This window comes from Bufo gargarizans, chromosome 4, assembly GCF_014858855.1.
Source record: "Bufo gargarizans isolate SCDJY-AF-19 chromosome 4, ASM1485885v1, whole genome shotgun sequence".
Classification (NCBI taxonomy): domain Eukaryota; kingdom Metazoa; phylum Chordata; class Amphibia; order Anura; family Bufonidae; genus Bufo; species Bufo gargarizans.
The window spans coordinates 63,828,941-63,848,089 of NC_058083.1; the positions used below are offsets into that span (position 1 = coordinate 63,828,941).

Sequence of the window (19,149 nt, forward strand, 5' to 3'; positions counted from 1 at the left end):
ATAATTCTGTTGAAGCATGGTTGAAAAACAATGTCTGACTTTCATTGGTTAACATTTATAGAATTTTAATTTATTATTACTTTTGTCAGATTAAAGTTATTTCTGTGACCATTGTGACTTTTTCTTTCATTGACCAAAGGGTACCAACAATTTTGTCCACGTCTGTATATATACAGTATACTGTCCTCAGTAGTGTATATACAGTATACTGTCCTCTGTAGTGTATATATGGTATACTGTCCTCTGTAGCATATATGTGTGTGTGTATATATATATACAGTATACTGTCCTCTGTAGTATATATATGGTATACTGTCCTCTGTAGTGTATATGTGTGTGTGTATATATATACAGTATACTGTCCTCTATAGTATATATATAGTATGCTGTCCTCTTCAGTGTTAATTGCTTTACACAGTTTAGTGTCATCTGCTAAAATTGATACTTTACTATGCAAGCCTTCTACAAGATCATTAATAAATATATTGAAGAGAATAGGGCCCAATACTGACCCCTGAGGTACCCCACTAGTGATAGTGACCCAATCTGAGTGTGTACCGTTAATAACCACCCTCTGTTTTCTATCATTGAGCCAGTTACTTACCCACTTACAGACGTTTTCTCCCAGTCCGAGCATTCTCATTTTATATACTAACCTTTTATTTGGTACAGTGTCAGATGCTTTGGAGAAGTCCAGATACACGACATCCATTGATTCGCCACTGTCAAGTCTAGAACTTACCTCCTCATAGAAACTGATTACATTAGTTTGACATGACCGATCCCTCACGAAGCCATGCTGATATGGCGTTATTTGCTTATTTCCGTTAAGATGCTCTAACATAGCATCTCTCAGAAAACCTTCAAACAGTCTACCCACAACAGATGTTAAACTTACCGGCCTATAGTTTCCAGGCTCTGTTTTTGGCCCCTTTTTGAATATTGGCACCACATTTGCCATGCGCCAATCTTGTGGGACATTCCCTGTCAGTATAGAGTCTGCAAATATCAGAAATAAGGGTCTGGCTATGACATTACTTAATTCCCTTAGGATACGGGGGTGTATGCCATCTGGTCCTGGTGATTTGTCTATTTTAATATTTTTAAGTCGTTGTTGTACTTCTTCCTGGGTCAGACAGGACACTTTTAATGGGGAATTTATTTCAACATTCAGCATTTCATCTGACAGTTTATTTTCCTCAGTGAATACATTGGAGAAAAAAAATATTTAACAGCTTTGCTTTCTCCTCGTCGCTCTCTGCGACTCCCCCCTCATTACTCTTTAAAGTCCTGACACCTTCAGATTTATACTTTTTAACATTTATATAATTGAAGAACATTTTAGGGTTAGTTTTACTCTCTTTGGCAATTAATCTCTCGGTCTCTAGTTTGGCCGCTTTAATTTGTTTTTTACATGTTCTATTTTTTTCCTTATAGTTTTTCAGTGCTTCCGTGCTACACTCCTGTTTTAGTGATTTATATGCTTTCTTTTTGTCATTTATTGCTTTGTTTACAGTTCTGTTTATCCACATTGGTTTCTTTTTGTTCCTTAACCTTTTATTCCCATATGGTATGTACCTCTCACAATGAGATTTTAGGAAGTTTTTAAAGATTTCCCATTTGTGGCTGTATTTTTATTTGTGAGGACTTTATCCCATTTAGTTAGGCCTATGGCCTCTCTTAGTTGGCTAAATTTAGCTTTTTTGAAGTTTGGTATTTTTGTTCCTCCCTGTAGAAACGCTCTTTTGAATGATAATTGGAAGGTTATTACGACTAAGGGTACCAACCCGAAACGCGTCAACGTTTATGCTGTGTACGAAGTGGCTGTGTCCGCTATTTATTTATGATCAATAAAGAAGAGCTTTTAGAGGATCTCCATTGCCTCCGAGACCTTCCTTTCCAAAGTATTACTTTATGGTCACTATTTCCCAGGTGTCTCCCAACCTGCACGTCTGTTGTTCTGTCAGGCCTATTGGTTAATACTAAGTCCAGTATGGCCGTCCCTCTAGTCGGGTCCTGAACCAGTTGGGAGAGGCAATTGTCTTTGGTTATTGTCGAGAACCTGTTTCCTTTATGAGATATACAAGTTTCAGTTTCCCAGTCTATACCATTTTCATAAATTTAGGCCCAGCACCCAGGCAGAGGAGAGAGGTCCCGTAACAGACAATCTGGCTTCATGTCAGCAGAGAATCAGTCTTCATGTCATAGCAGAGAATCAGGCTTCACGTCACCCACCACTGCAACAGTCCATTTTCATAAATTTAGGCCCAGCACCCAGGCAGAGGAGAGAGGTCCCGTAACAGACAATCTGGCTTCATGTCAGCAGAGAATTAGTCTGCATGTCATAGCAGAGAATCAGGCTTCACGTCAGCCACCAATGCAACAGTCCATTGTCAGATATTTAGGCCCAGCACCCAGGCAGAGGAGAGAGGTCCCGTAACAGAGGATCTGGCTTCATGTCAGCAGAGAATCAGTCTTCATATCATAGCAGAGAATCAGGCTTCACGTCACCCACCACTGCAACAGTCCATTTTCATAAATTTAGGCCCAGCACCCAGGCAGAGGAGAGAGGTCCCGTAACAGACAATCTGGCTTCATGTCAGCAGAGAATCAGTCTTCATGTCATAGCAGAGAATCAGGCTTCACGTCATAGCAGAGAATCAGGCTTCACGTCACCCACCACTGTAAGAGTCCATTTTCATAAATTTAGGCCCAGCACCCAGGCAGAGGAGAGAGGTCCCGTAACAGACAATCTGGCTTCATGTCAGCAGAGAATTAGTCTGCATGTCATAGCAGAGAATGAGGCTTCACGTCAGCCACCACTGCAACAGTCCATTGGCATATATTTAGGCCCAGCACACAGGCAGAGGAGAGAGGTCCCGTAACAGAGGATCTGGCTTCATGTCAGCAGAGAATTAGTCTGCATGTCATAGCAGAGAATCAGGCTTCACGTCACCCAACATTGGAACAGTCCATTGGCATATATTTAGGCCCCGGCACCCAGACAGAGGAGAGGTTCATTCAACTTTGGGTAGCCTCGCAATATAATGGTAAAATGAAAATAAAAATAGGATTGAATGAGGAAGTGCCCTGGAGTCCAATAATATATGGTTAAGGGGAGGTAGTTAATGTCTAATCTGCACAAGGGATGGACAGGTCCTGTGGGATCCATGCCTGGTTCATTTTTATGAACGTCAGCTTGTCCACATTGGCTGTAGACAGGCGGCTGCGTTTGTCTGTAATGACGCCCCCTGCCGTGTTGAATACACGTTCAGACAAAACGCTGGCCGCCGGGCAGGCCAGCACCTCCAAGGCATAAAAGGCTAGCTCTGGCCACGTGGACAATTTAGAGACCCAGAAGTTGAATGGGGCCGAACCATCAGTCAGTACGTGGAGGGGTGTGCACACGTACTGTTCCACCATGTTAGTGAAATGTTGCCTCCTGCTAACACGTTGCGTATCAGGTGGTGGTGCAGTTAGCTGTGGCGTGTTGACAAAAGTTTTCCACATCTCTGCCATGCTAACCCTGCCCTCAGAGGAGCTGGCCGTGACACAGCTGCCTTGGCGACCTCTTGCTCCTCCTCTGCCTTGGCCTTGGGCTTCCACTTGTTCCCCTGTCACATTTGGGAATGCTCTCAGTAGCGCGTCTACCAACGTGCGCTTGTACTCGCGCATCTTCCTATCACGCTCCAGTGCAGGAAGTAAGGTGGGCACATTGTCTTTGTAGCGTGGATCCAGCAGGGTGGCAACCCAGTAGTCCGCACACGTTAAAATGTGGGCAACTCTGCTGTCGTTGCGCAGGCACTGCAGCATGTAGTCGCTCATGTGTGCCAGGCTGCCCAGGGGTAAGGACAAGCTGTCCTCTGTGGGAGGCGTATCGTCATTGTCCTGCCTTTCCCCCCAGCCACGCACCAGTGATGGACCCGAGCTGCGTTGGGTGCCACCCCGCTGTGACCATGCTTCATCCTCATCCTCCTCCACCTCCTCCTCATCCTCATCCTCCTCATCCTCGTCCTCCAGTAGTGGGCCCTGTCTGGCCACATTTGTACCTGGCCTCTGCTGTTGCCAAAAACCTCCCTCTGAGTCACTTCGAAGAGACTGGCCTGAAAGTGCTAAAAATGACCCCTCTTCCTCCTCCTCCTCCTCCTGGGCCACCTCCTCTTCCATCATCGCCCTAAGTGTTTTCTCAAGGAGACATAGAAGTGGTATTGTAACGCTGATAACGGCGTCATCGCCACTGGCCATGTTGGTGGAGTACTCGAAACAGCGCAACAGGACACACAGGTCTCGCATGGAGGCCCAGTCATTGGTGGTGAAGTGGTGCTGTTCTGTAGTGCGACTGACCCGTGCGTGCTGCAGCTGAAACTCCACTATGGCCTGCTGCTGCTCGCACAGTCTGTCCAGCATGTGCAAGGTGGAGTTCCACCTGGTTGGCACGTCTCATATGAGGCGGTGAGCGGGAAGGCCGAAGTTACGCTGTAGCGCAGACAGGCGAGCAGCGGCAGGATGTGAACGCCGGAAGCGCGAACAGACGGCCCGCACTTTATGCAGCAGCTCTGACATGTCGGGGTAGTTGTGAATGAACTTCTGCACCACCAAATTCAGCACATGCGCCAAGCAAGGGATGTGCGTCAAACCGGCTAGTCCCAGAGCTGCAACGAGATTTCGCCCATTATCACACACCACCAGGCCGGGCTTGAGGCTCACCGGCAGCAACCACTCGTCGGTCTGTTGTTCTATACCCCGCCACAACTCCTGTGCGGTGTGGGGCCTGTCCCCCAAACATATGAGTTTCAGAATGGCCTGCTGACGTTTACCCCGGGCTGTGCTGAAGTTGGTGGTGAAGGTGTGTGGCTGACTGGATGAGCAGGTGGAAGAAGAGGAGGAGGAAGCCGAGAAGGAGGAGGTGGCAACAGGAGGCAAAGAATGTTTCCCTGCGATCCTTGGCGGTGGAAGGACGTGCGCCAAACAGCTCTCCGCCTGGGGCCCAGCTGCCACTACATTTACCCAGTGTGCAGTTAGGGAGATATAGCGTCCCTGGCCGTGCTTACTGGTCCACGTATCTGTGGTTAGGTGGACCTTGCTACAGATGGCGTTGCGCAGTGCACACTTGATTTTATCGGATACTTGGTTGTGCAGGGAAGGCACGGCTCTCTTGGAGAAGTAGTGGCGGCTGGGAACAACATACTGTGGGACAGCAAGCGACATGAGCTGTTTGAAGCTGTCTGTGTCCACCAGCCTAAATGTCAGCATTTCATAAGCCAGTAGTTTAGAAATGCTGGCATTCAGGGCCAGGGATCGAGGGTGGCTAGGTGGGAATTTACGCTTTCTCTCAAATGTTTGTGAGATGGAGAGCTGAACGTTGCCGTGTAACATGGTTGAGACGCTTGGTGACGGAGGTGGTGGTGGTGGTGTTGGTGGTACATCCCCTGTTTGCTGAGCGGCAGGTGCCAACGTTCCTCCAGAGGCAGAGGAAGAGGCCGAGGCGGCAGCAGCAGAAGAGGTAGCAGGGGGAGCCTGAGTGAGTTCCTTGGTTTTAAGGTGTTTACTCCACTGCAGTTCATGCTTTGCATGCAGGTGCCTGGTCATGCAGGTTGTGCTCAGGTTCAGAACGTTAATGCCTCGCTTCAGGCTCTGATGGCACAGCGTGCAAACCACTCGGGTCTTGTCGTCAGCACATTGTTTGAAGAAGTGCCATGCCAGGGAACTCCTTGAAGCTGCCTTTGGGGTGCTCGGTCCCAGATGGCGGCGGTCAGTAGCAGGCGGAGTCTCTTGGCGGCGGGTGTTCTGCTTTTGCCCACTGCTCCCTCTTTTGCTACGCTGTTGGCTCGGTCTCACCACTGCCTCTTCCTCCGAACTGTGAAAGTCAGTGGCACGACCTTCATTCCATGTGGGGTCTAGGACCTCATCGTCCCCTGCATCGTCTTCCACCCAGTCTTGATCCCTGACCTCCTGTTCAGTCTGCACACTGCAGAAAGACGCAGCAGTTGGCACCTGTGTTTCGTCATCATCAGAGACATGCTGAGGTGGTATTCCCATGTCCTCATCATCAGGAAACATAAGTGGTTGTGCGTCAGTGCATTCTATGTCTTTCACCGCTGGGGAAGGGCTAGGTGGATGCCCTTGGGAAACCCTGCCAGCGAAGTCTTCAAACAGCATAAGAGACTGCTGCATAACTTGAGGCTCAGACAGTTTCCCTGGTATGTATGGGGGTGATGTGACAGACTGATGGGGTTGGTTTTCAGGCGCCATCTGTGCGCTTTCTGCAGAAGACTGGGTGGGAGATAATGTGAACGTGCTGGATCCACTGTCGGCCACCCAATTGACTAATGCCTGTACCTGCTCAGGCCTTACCATCCTTAGAACGGCATTGGGCCCCACCATATATCGCTGTAAATTCTGGCGGCTACTGGGACCTGAGGTAGTTGGTACACTAGGCTGTGTGGCTGTGGCAGAACGGCCACGTCCTCTCCCAGCACCAGAGGGTCCACTAACACCACCACGACCATGTCCACGTCCGCGTCCCTTACTAGATGTTTTCCTCATTGTTACCGTTCACCACAATAAGAAAAATATTATTTGGCCCAATGTATTGTATTCAAATTCAGCGGGATATAAATTTGAGGACACTAAATAACTTGCCCAGCCACAACAGGACAGCGGTAACGACAGATTTAGCGGGATATAAATTTGAGGCCTAGTATTTAGGCGCTGGGTGACCGGTATGGATTTACTGACAGAATTAGACTTGGAAATGCACAGTAGCGTGTGTGTGAAGTTATTCTGAATGACCCTATGAGCACCTTGAATATTATATACCCTTTTAGGGATAGATTTCAAATAGCTCTGATATAGCAGAAACCACTAAATTATGAAATTGCTAAATTGGGAATTGTATTTCAACCCAGAACAAAAAATGTGCTTTGGCGGACACTAAATAACTTGCCCAGCCAGAACAGTACAGCGGTAACGAGAGATTTAGCGGGATATAAATTTGAGGCCTAGTATTTAGGTGCTGGGTGACAGGTATGGATTTACTAACAGAATTAGACTGGGATATGGCCAAAAAATAACCACACTATTGCTGGTTAAATGCACTTGGTGTGACAGCTTGACCAACCACACTACTGAGGGTTAAATGCACTTGGTGACAGGCGCAGCTTGCCCCTGATTTAGTATATGGCCAAAAAATGAATAGACTATTGCTGGTTAAATGCACTTGGTGTGACAGCTCCACCCTGATGTAGGCTTTAGCCAAAAAACAACCACACCATTGAGGGTTAAATGCACTTGGTCGCAGCTTGGATGCACTTGGTCGCAGCACCGCACAAGACACAAAATGGCCGCCGATCACCCCAAAAAATGTGACTGACAAACGGTCTGGGCAGCCTAAAAACAGTGAGCAATTGAATTTCAGCAGCTCAATGATGCACAGCTGCAGATCGATCGATTAATCAAGTCCTTTGGAGAAGTTAATCTGCCTAATCTCGCCCTACTGTCGCAGCCGCAACCTCTCCCTACGCTAATCAGAGCAGAGTGACGGGCGGCGCTATGTGACTCCAGCTTAAATAGAGGCTGGGTCACATGGTGCTCTGGCCAATCACAGCCATGCCAATAGTAGGCATGGCTGTGACGGCCTCTTGGGGCAAGTAGTATGACGCTTGTTGATTGGCTGCTTTGCAGCCTTTCAAAAAGCGCCAAGAAAGCGTCACAAACGCGCCAAGAAAGCGACGAACACCGAACCCGAACCCGGACTTTTACGAAAATGTCCGGGTTCGGGTCTGTGTCACGGACACCCCAAAATTCGGTACGAACCCGAACTATACAGTTCGAGTTCGCTCATCCCTATTTGAGATCTCTAGGATTCTCGACTCACGTGTTCTTCGGGGTTCCCTCCAGTACCTAGTAAACTGGAAGGGATATGGTCAAGAGAAAAGAATGAGGATTCCGGCTTCTGATGTTAGTGCTAGCCGCCTGGTGAAAGCCTTTCACAGGGCACACCCAGGGAAAGTTGGTCCAGGGTGTCCGGAGGTCACCTGTAAAAAGGGGGGGTACTGTCACGCCTTGCCCTGTGAATGTGCAGAGATCTGCTAGGCTGGCTGCACGTTTGACTCGTTTCTTTGTTTTGGTTTGAGTTGAGCTGGATCCACCTTCCCTCTGGTGTACTGGGTTGATTGTTAGCGAGGCTATTTATTCCTCCATCTCCCAGTGGCTTGTGTGGGCTTTGGTTGTGTTATGGATTGTCTGCCCCAGCTCAGCTCAAGATAAGTCCTCTCTGTTTCTTACCTTGTTGTCTTTTGTCTAGGCCTCTAGGGAGAGGCTTGCTTCCCCCTGCTTGAGGAAGCAGGTCGCCTCTTCCCCTTTCCCTTCTGCTCAGGGTTGTTCCAGGGTATATAGACGTAGGCACGAGGGCATGTGCATATCCACCATAACGGTAGGCACATGTGCACAGCAGTATAGGAAAAGCTTCAGGGATCGCTAGGAGGTGACCCTTTCTCCCTAGCTTTTGGGCCTAGTCTATTTTTCTGTTTGTTTTCCCTGTATTTGGTTATTTCACTGCTGATATACCTTCCGTGACATGTAGGTGTATTTGAGTAAAATTTTTATATTAGAGTCCTGCACCAAACTTATAAAAACGTCACCTAGTAATAATGGATGTGGAGCAGACAGGGACATGCAACAATTCCCTGAACCAACATAAAAACACACTCCAAGCTCCCAGAACACGTCAGTAGCAATGGCCCAATCTGGCAGTAATCCAGACGACATGGCTGCAGTGTTTATCGTATGCGTACAGTCTAAGGGCTCATGCACACGACCGTATGTATTTTGTGGTCTGCAAAACACGGATCCGCAAAAAATACAGATGACGTCCATGTGCATTCCATATTTTGCAGAATGGAACAGCTGGCCCCTAATAGAACAGTCCTATCCTTGTCCGTAATGTGGACAATACTAGAACATATTCTATTTTTTTGTGGAACGGACATATGGAAACGGAATGCACACGGAGTAACTTCTGTTTTTTTTTTTGCGGATCCATTGAAAAGAATAGTTCCGCATACGGTTCGCAAAAAAACTAAACTGGCACGGAAATAAAATACATTAGTGTACATGAGCCCTAAGGGGGGAATTTATCATGAGGGTAATATCTAAAGTCAGTTTCTCATGAGGCTGGGTTGGAGTACTTTGTATAGAAATACTACTCCAGTTTTTCTAGTTGCAAATTATGAACCTGCCTTAAAAGTGGTGTAAGCAGAAAACATAACCTCTTTTGTACTCCAAAACCAAAAGTGGGGCCAAAAAGGGCCGAGGTCAAAATGTCACAAAATTTTGTGCAAGAGTAAAGCATGCAACATCACGTCAACATTTCATCATCAAAATACTGGTCACCAGATCTGATAGATGAAAAATATACATAAAGAAGTCTACGTGAAGAAAACGCTGCACCTCACTAGAATTCACTATAAAAAAATACCCTTAATAGGAGCTAAATGTCAGAATATCATCATCCCAGGAAACCCCAAGGTCATTTTATAGCCAGACCTTTATGATCTCAGTCTCTTTCCCCTTTTCATCATATTTAGGGAGTCTAATGTTACAGTTGCCCCCTTGCTAAGTCTCCAACCAGAACAGACCAAGGAGATCGAAAAGTTAAACACTTACATCCATTTTGCTAGACGTTATTCCCAACTCTACAGAATCTTTCTTCCAGTGTAGACACACATGTATATAATAGCCGCTTCATTACCCGAGGGCTTGTTCCACAGGACACTTTCTATTCCCTATATTAGCGACCAATTTCTGCAGCCTGCAGTGGAGCCTCAGTCTTCCCACCCTCAATCTAGGGAAGGTGACACTACACATAAAACAGATACCCCACCAATTTTCAAAGCTTCTTTTTTCTTTCAAGGGAAAACATGTTTCTAAATAAGCATGTCCTGACTGCGCACACGTGCAACATGACAGACCATGAGGGGCACTCTGGCATTAACAGCATAGCTTATGTGAGAAATCTCCGACACTAGTGATTCATGGTTCAGCCATGGAGGTAAGGTGTTGATTGCATTACTGATGCTATTAGGTGTAATTGTACTGCATCAGGAGAGGTGTTAGGACAGCATTGTAAGTGGCAGTGTATATTGCCAGAGATTTCTTGTACAAGCCATTCTAATTGAGCAAGCAATTCAGATGACCAGTGAAAAAAACGTACACGTCCAGTTGCTCTAAATTTATTACTACTGATATATCATGACCTAGATGAATGAAGACCTCCACAGACCGCCAAGGAAGATATGAGATGTATAACTGGCTGTGCATGATCTCTATGGGAGAGTAGGCAATAAAAGCTCCATTGGAAGAGACCAATAGACAGTAAGGCCTCATTCACACTTTTGTATTTCGGTCGGTATCTTGTATCAGTATCTGTAAGCCGTAACAGGGAACGGAATAAAACAGAGAAAGGTATAATGGAAAGTCTTCCATGTTCGGGAGCTACTCCTAATTATATCCTACAAATACTGGTGTAAGATACTGACCAGAATACACAAGTGTGAATGAGGCAAAGAGAAGGAAATGGAAGGAAATGGAAGGAAATAGAAGATCTGGGTTTTTAACAAATTATTGTCAACTCAAATTGTTATTTTTCCCCATCACATCGTCTACAGGAGGTGTCCTTCCGTTTCTCACTGTGTCCCTCTGGATTCTCCTGCAGTGCTGGCGGAGGTATGAATACGGTAAGAAGCAAGGTCCATGGGGACAATCATCTTCACTGCTCTGACAGTAAACAACGCTCATCTTTTTCCTCATATCCACAATACTTTTCCTCCATGGATCCTGGTCACTGTTGACCTCAGGGAAATATAATTTGGCTCTTTGGCAGACCCAGGGTAATTCCACAGAACAATACACTCTCATACAGGCTGTTTAATGCATGGAAACACTTCCCACATTCCAAACAAGAATTTTTGTTTCTTCTATGTGTGAATTCTCTGATGAGTTTCAAATTCAGTTTTTATTTTTCACATGAAGAAAATCAAAATGGCTTCTCTCCTGTGTGAACTTTCTCATGTGTAACAAGACCTGACTTTTTTGTAAAACAGTCACCACATTTGGAGAATATAAATGGTTTTTCTTATGTGTGACATATCTGATGCATTTTGAGGGTCCCTTTATAAAGAAAACATTTCCCACATTCTGCACATGAGAACGGCTTCTCTCCTGTGTGAATTCTCTCATGATCAGCAAGCTGTGATTTATATAGAAAACATTTCCCACATTGTGAACATAAATACGGCTTCACTCCTTTGTGCCTTTTCTCATGATCAGCAAACTGTGATTTAGATATATAACATTTCCCACATTCTGAACATAAATACAGCTTCTCTCCTGTGTGACTTCTCTCATGATTAGCAAGCTTTGATTTATGTATAAAACCTTTCCCACATTCTGAACATGAATACGGCATCTCTGCTGGGTGAACTCTCTGATGTCTAACAAGATCTGATTTATGTCCAAAATATTTCCCACATTCGGAACATGAAAATGGTTTCTCCCCTGTGTGAATTTTCTGATGACTAACAAGTCGGAACTTTTTTGGAAAACATTTGCCGCATTCTGAACATGAATATGACGTCTTTACTGCGTGACTTTTTTTGTGTCCATTTAGACCATAGATGTTTGTAAACTGTTTTCCACATTCCCCACACTGAAAACGTGTAGCCTCTTTGGGACCGGTACTTGTGATAACAATCTGTGATTGGTCAGGAGAAGGTTGCTTATGATTAGGAGCATTATATGACAGATCTGTTCTGTGATGTCCTGGATGGACATAATAGGTAATGAGGTTTTCTTCTGAAGAGCCATGCCCGATATCTTCATCTTCTACTTTATAATTTAGTGATAAGATGAAGTTTCCCTCAGAGATCTTACTGGGATTTTCTGTTAGGATTAAAAAGAGATTTTCTGTTTTCTTCCCAAACAGTAAAGAAGACAATTCTAGAAGCTTCCTATCAGGCTGTGTGCAGTTTTTGATGTAGTTTTTATGTCAAAAGGAAGGAGAAGTACAAGTCCTTCCTTTATATTTCCCATTTATATGAATCCTTTCTTGGCTTTGGCACAAAATACTGAATCAAAAACTGAACTAAAAGAAACTCATTTGTGGTCGTGTCCTTATAATTATAATGGATGGATGATAAAGTCCAGGACTCTGCTCTACACTCACCGATCACTTCTATTACATAAACCCAGACCTGAAAACATTCAGAAATCTGAGAATCCCACCCTTCTCTGACAATCAGGCCTGTCCTCTGCCACCACAGTTGGTCCTTAGATATCAAGTGGGGATGATTTTATTACAATAACCTAAACTCTTCGTGAACGGCCTATTTTAGACCTTACAGGGGTTGTCCACTCCTTTATAATTAATAGCCTATCCTCAGGCTGGGCCTCCAGTATCTGATTGTCAGGGGTCCCACACACCTCTGATTAGGTCCATCCATTGTGCTTTGGACACAGCTGGTTCCTGTAGTGCTGCTACTATTGAGATGAATGGAGGCAGCACTGCAGTAACCGGCTTCGTCCACAGACTGAGCAGTGTAGTTCCAGCGCTGACTTCCTGCACCGGAGCTACTGCAGAACAGCTGACCAGCAGGGGACAAGGTGTTGGAGCCCCACCAATCAATAGTGAAGGTCTATCCTGAGGACAGGTCATTACTTGTAAAGGAATAGACAATCCCCTTATTTGTTGTCATTTCTTTTAGATTTATTTTTCAGAAAATAGCAATAGATAAAAAGTGTCAATCCATGAAAGTAATACAATTCATATACATCTATAAACATTCTCAAAGCACAAGTCACTGAAATGTAATGCCATTTTGTCATACAAACCAGTAGGACTAAGTCAGATGACTAGCAAAAAGTCTTCAAGAAAAAAAAATATAACAAGTCCAGTTCTTCTGACTTATCACTACTGATATACCATGACCAAGATGAACGAGAACCTTCACAGAAAGCTCCGTAAGGGTTGTGGCTGTACCAGGTTACTACAGCACGGCTGCCCCTAACTTTATTGTCAGCTGAGCTGCAGTAACCCAGAAGGGCCACTGCACTGTGAACGGCGCTGAGTTTCCTATTTCATTAGAGGTGCTAGATCCTTCAAGGAACAGCTGACCGTGAAGGAGTGGCAATCAGACCTTTACCGATCAGACAATAATGTCATATGCTGAGGATAACCCATCAATAGCAAGAGCCTGGAAAACCCCTTAAGGTGGTTAAACAGAGTTTCCTCAGACCCTGGCCATCACTGCAGCCGTTCTTCGTAGCCAGCGTGCCTCCAAAACCTGATGCTAAGCAGAGTGTCCAGCCTGGAGCATGAGAGGATGGAGAGAAGAGCTGGGAGAAGATTTCTCCTGCACTGTACATAACACAGGGGTCACTGCCCGGAGTGCTACTTTACTGCAGCTCTAAGGTGGAGCCTCACCTGAAGAAACCTCCCAATTCCCTTCCTCCATTCATGATTCCATACCTGTGGTCACATGGGCTGGAATGTCCTCCTCCACCTCACTCTTACACGGGGGATCGCCCATCATCCGCTCTTCTTCATCCTCCACTTTAATATCAGTCACATCTTCCCCCTGATTTGTCATCTGTAACAATTCAGGACAATACAGCAGACAGGTGGGAAATCTAACAGATCCACATAAGAGACCCCCACAATCTATGACCCCTCTATGACTGCAGGACCCCCTATATAGATGTGTATAGGGCTCAGCTCCATCTACCTGATGGTTCTCTGGGAGCTTCTCCTCTGGACAGTCCTGGGAATACAGAGGACGGGGACATCTCTCAGGGGGATTTCCTTCTATGAGTCCATCTGTAAGAAACACATAGTGAAAGGATAGATTGATTACATGTGATGATCAGATGATGGGAGTAGTATCCAGGTGACCCTCGATGCAGACAATTCTTACACTGATGAGCGCCCCATAAATCCATATCTTCTTCATCATCATCTTTAACCTCAGCCTTAATATCAATCAGATTTTCATCCTAAACAAGAAAAATGTAAATTGATCTTTGGTCCAATCACTTTCTGTTCAGATTCTGGTGAGACTTTAGCTCCATCTACCTGATGGTTCTCTGGGAGCTTCTCCTCTGGACAATCCTGGGAATACAGATGACGGGGACATCTCTCAGAGGGATTTCTTTCTAGGAGTCCATCTGTATAAAACACACAGGGACAGGAGAGATTATTACATGTAATGATGAGATGATGGGAGTAGTATCTAAGTGATCTTTACACTTTTATGATCAGGACGATCTCCTCTTACCTGGTGATGTCAGAGGCAGGGGAGCCTCCATCATGGCCTCCTTGTACAGATCCTTGTGTCCTTCTATATACTCCCACTCCTCCATGGAGAAATAGACCGCCACATCATGACACCTTACAGGAACCTGACAACACAATGACACCGTCATCACCCAGACCCCTCCAGTGCTGTTACTGGAGAATTTCCCAGCATTCCCAGCAGTGTCACCTCTCCAGTCAGCAGCTCCATCATCTTGTGGGTGAGTTCTAGGATCTTCTGCTCATGTATCAGAGGGGGAGGCTCTGTGATGGGGGTCCTGCTCCACCCTCCTGACTCTTCAATGATGGGAGTCCACCTCGATGTCCTCGTCACGATGGTGTAATCCTGTGGATGGAGAGAGACACTTAGGGAAAGAAATTATTTCTTGACTCCAGATCTACACTCAGAATCCCTCCCTGGATCATGGCTCCATCTCCAGTAATGTAGTCACTAGAAGCTGGAATATTATTACCCTCCAGACCCCCAGGCCCCTTCTGGACTCTTCTAGAGAATCCCCCATGACTCCTATCTCTGGCAGAGAGCTCCATAGTCTCACTGCTCTTACAGTAAAAACCCCTCTTCTATGTTGGTAGAGAAACCTTCTTTCCTCTAGATGTAGTGGAGGCCTCCTTGTTATAGTCCAGTATCATCTAGATGTCAGACTAGTGGTAGAAATCCTCCCTCCAGGCCACACTCCGGCCATCTCCTCCTCTGCTTCCTCTCCTCCTGGGTACAATGTGCCTACTTACCTTCTCATGGCTCCTACAACATGACTATTGGTCTCCATGATCCATCACTGACCATACTGGTGGCTGATCTTCAGGTTCTCCATCACTTGGAAGGTCTGGAGGCCGTTCTCCAGGACCCCGGACTCTTCCTATCACTTCCTATGATTGATTCTCTTTCCCGATGTCTGACTTCTTACAGAATACAATAAAGAGGAGAGAAATCTAGAAAAGTTTACCTCTCCGCTCAGCAGGGAGATGATCTCCAAGGTGAAGTCTAATATTCTTCTGCTGATCTCCTTCCTGTCCATCCTTGGTGGTCATTCAGGAGAAGAGGAGAGACCTGGAGGAGCTGGAGGCTTCTAGTACTGCAGGCGCCTTTATGAGGAGAGGAGAGGCTGGAAATCCTCCAGGGACAAGAGCATTAGTGAGATCCAGAACCGCACTTACTGCTCCTGGAGAGACCCCGCTTCTCAGAGCCCCCAGCACCGGAGATAAAGGGGGATTCTGGAGAAATGGCTGATACCAGAGAGAAGATGCTCCAGACACCACAGCAGTGACTACCGACCAGGACCTGCTCTGTATCTGCTGCACTGCAAGAGCTGAAGGACCTGGGATGATGTCACTGTCATGTGATCAGTGCAGGGGGCGGAGCTCAGCAGTGGAAGGTATAAGTGGTGGTGAAAGACCTGTGATGATGTCACCATCATGTGATCAGTGCAGGGGGCGGAGCTCAGCAGTGAAAAGTATAAGTGGTGGTGAAAGACCAGTGATGATGTCACCATCATGTAACATAGTTCGGCCGGGTTCTCATCACTATTTAGTTTTCCATTCTTCTGATCCGTCAGAATAGAAAAATTATGAAAAAATGGATCCTGTATTTAAAGCTGCCGTTATCCTTTTTTATATATATATTCTTTATTATATATTTTCTTACATCGTACAAAACATTATTCACATTTGAAATTACAACAAGTGCATGTTTACCCCCCTCCCTATTTCCCTTTATTTGCTGCAAAAGAAAACAAAAGGTTCCGTTATGCTTAGTTGTGCACAGTCGGCATCCGTGTTAGCGATTTCCACACGCAGGACTTTATTTCTGTCCCCGTAGCTGTGTGTGTAGTATTATCATATGATCTAGGACACCAGGATTATAGAAGGACATCTGTTCGTAGAGATACATTAGAACCCCGACGTCAGTTATTTCAGGGGGAGTTAGAAGAACTCTGAATGAAAGAATCCCTCGACTACAAAGGGTTATTTCTGTGTCAGCTGCAGGGGTTAATTTGTCCTTTCGGCCGTACGCTGATCGGGGGAGGAAGAGTCAGATGAAGGTTATTGTGCCGGTATGTGGACAGGAAGAAGTAGTCCGCTGGGCAGTGCTGGATGAGGTCCGCATTGTATGGAGGTTTTACAGATTAGGAAGGCACAGTTACAGGGATACCCCGCATTAAGAGTGCCCTGAACTAGGAATCTCCTTGCGAGTGCCGTGTGCTCGGGGATTTAGGTCTGTCTCAATAGGTGAGACATTTGGTATCTTAAACCCTGTTCTGGACTCTTGTGAGGCTAAACATCGGTCCTGGGTGAATGGATTCGGATCTTTCTGGACCTCTAGAACCACCTTGGTTGGACCCTACTGACGTCGGGAGAGTATTCCTCAGCAGCAGAGGACTGACACGCACACGGGAATCACTGAGAAACACTCAGATTATTTTTTTCCGATCAGATCTTTTTTATTGAGCGTTTACAATGTAAATACAGGTCCTTCTAAAAAAATTAGCATATTGTGATAAAGTTCATTATTTTCTGTAATGTGCTGATAAACATTAGACTTTCATATATTTTAGACTCATTACACACAACTGAAGCAGTTCAAGCCTTTTATTGTTTTAATATTGATGATTTTGGCCACAGCTCATGAAAACCCAAATTTCCTATCTAAAAAAATTAGCATATTTCATCCGACCAATAAAAGAAAAGTGTTTTTAATACAAAAAAAGTCAACCTTCAAATAATTATGTTCAGTTCTGCACTCAATACTTGGTCGGGAATCCTTTTGCAGAAATGACTGCTTCAATGCGGCGTGGCATGGAGGCCATCAGCCTGTGGCACTGCTGAGGGGTTATGGAGGCCCAGGAGGCTTCACTGCGGCGTGGCATGGAGGCATCAGCCTGTGGCACTGCTGAGGTGTTATGGAGGCCCAGGAGGCTTCAATGCGGCGTGGCATGGAGGCAATCAGCCTGTGGCACTGCAGAGGTGTTATGGAGGCCCAGGAGGCTTCAATGCGGCGTGGCATGGAGGCCATCAGCCTGTGGCACTGCTGAGGTGTTATGGAGGCCCAGGAGGCTTCACTGCGGCGTGGCATGGAGGCACTCAGCCTGTGGCACTGCTGAGGTGTTATGGAGGCCCAGGATGCTTCACTGCGGCGTGGCATGGAGGCAATCAGCCTGTGGCACTGCTGAGGTGTTATGGAGGCCCAGGATGCTTCAATGCGGCGTGGCATGGAGGCAATCAGCCTGTGGCACTGCTGAGGTGTTATGGAGGCCCAGGAGGCTTCACTGCGGCGTGGCATGGAGGCAATCAGCCTGTGGCACTGCTGATGTGTTATGGAGGCCCAGGAGGCTTCAGTGCGGCGTGGCATGGAGGCAATCAGCCTGTGGCACTGCTGAGGTGTTATGGAGGCCCAGGAGGCTTCAATGCGGCGTGGCATGGAGGCAATCAGCCTGTGGCACTGCTGAGGTGTTATGGAGGCCCAGGAGGCTTCAATGCGGCGTGGCATGGAGGCAATCAGCCTGTGGCACTGCTGAGGTGTTATGGAGGCCCAGGAGGCTTCAATGCGGCGTGGCATGGAGGCAATCAGCCTGTGGCACTGCTGAGGTGTTATGGAGGCCCAGGAGGCTTCAATGCGGCGTGGCATGGAGGCAATCAGCCTGTGGCACTGCTGAGGTGTTATGGAGGCCCAGGAGGCTTCACTGCGGCGTGGCATGGAGGCAATCAGCCTGTGGCACTGCTGAGGTGTTATGGAGGCCCAGGAGGCTTCAATGCGGCGTGGCATGGAGGCAATCAGCCTGTGGCGCTGCTGAGGTGTTATGGAGGCCCAGGATGCTTCGATAGCGGCAGGGGCGTAGCTAGAAATGACTGGGCCCCATAGCAAAAAAAATTTATGGCCCCCCCCCCCCTTTAAATAATGCAGCTGCGCCTGCCAGGCTTGAGCAGGTATATGTGTGAATATGGATTAGGGAAGATGCTGAGATCACTGTGAGGTACAACCGGATCTCAGCATCTTCCCTATTCACACATATACCTGCTCAAGCCTGGCAGGCGCAGCTGCATTATTTAATAGTGTGGTGTGGTAATGGTTAATGGCATTTTGGCGAAGAAACAGCCACCTAGGCTACTTTCACACTTGCGGCAGTGTGATCCGGTGGGCAGTTCCGTCATCGGAACTGCCCGCCGGATCCGCTGATTTTAATGTGACTGAAAGCATTTGTGAGACGGATCCAGATGCGGATCCATCTCACAAATGCATTACAAGAACGGATCCGTTATTTTCACATTTTTATGATCCGACACTAATACATTCCTATGGGGAAAAATGCCGGATCCGTCCTTGTGGGCCCTTGGGCGATAAAGTCTCAGTGGGCCCCCTTACATAGTGATAACTCTCTGAGTATAGATAATGTAGTAGATATCACCTGCAGCCCTATGTAACAACACAGATAACACAGTACTGGCTATCTAAGTACAGAAAATTTAGTAGTGTTACCTGCAGTCCTATGTAAAACTACAGATAACACTAGAGCTGATAATGTGGTAGTGTTACCTGCAGTCCTATGTAAAAACCACAGATAACTCTAGAGCTGATAATGTGGTAGTGTTACCTGCAGTCCTATGTAAAACCACAGATAACACTAGTGTAGATCGTGTTGTAGTGTTACCTACGTCCTTAGTGTGCCTCCCTGTGTCTCTCCCATGGAATCCATCCTGGCGGCGCTGCCTCCTCTTCCATCTTCTTCTTGCCCCGCACAGAACGTCCTGATGCAGCTGCGTCAAGACATAGGAACACTGTGGGCGTA

At 46.5% G+C, this 19,149-nt stretch overlaps 1 protein-coding gene across 1 annotated transcript in view; it reads right to left on the reverse strand.

Moving 5' to 3' along the window:
• LOC122933890 (zinc finger protein 189-like) overlaps positions 1–15,368 on the reverse strand; it is a 105,689-nt gene extending 90,321 nt beyond the window's left edge. Inside the window, exons 1-6 of the mRNA XM_044288995.1 lie at positions 15,313–15,368; positions 14,538–14,693; positions 14,331–14,454; positions 14,129–14,220; positions 13,971–14,049; positions 13,782–13,873 (exon numbers count right to left, since the gene is read on the reverse strand). Of these exons, the coding sequence (XP_044144930.1) occupies positions 13,782–13,873; positions 13,971–14,049; positions 14,129–14,220; positions 14,331–14,454; positions 14,538–14,561 (411 nt within the window). The 5' untranslated portion in view covers positions 14,562–14,693; positions 15,313–15,368. The remainder of the gene's footprint in view (positions 1–13,781; positions 13,874–13,970; positions 14,050–14,128; positions 14,221–14,330; positions 14,455–14,537; positions 14,694–15,312) is intronic.
• Positions 15,369–19,149: the final 3,781 nt, after the last annotated feature.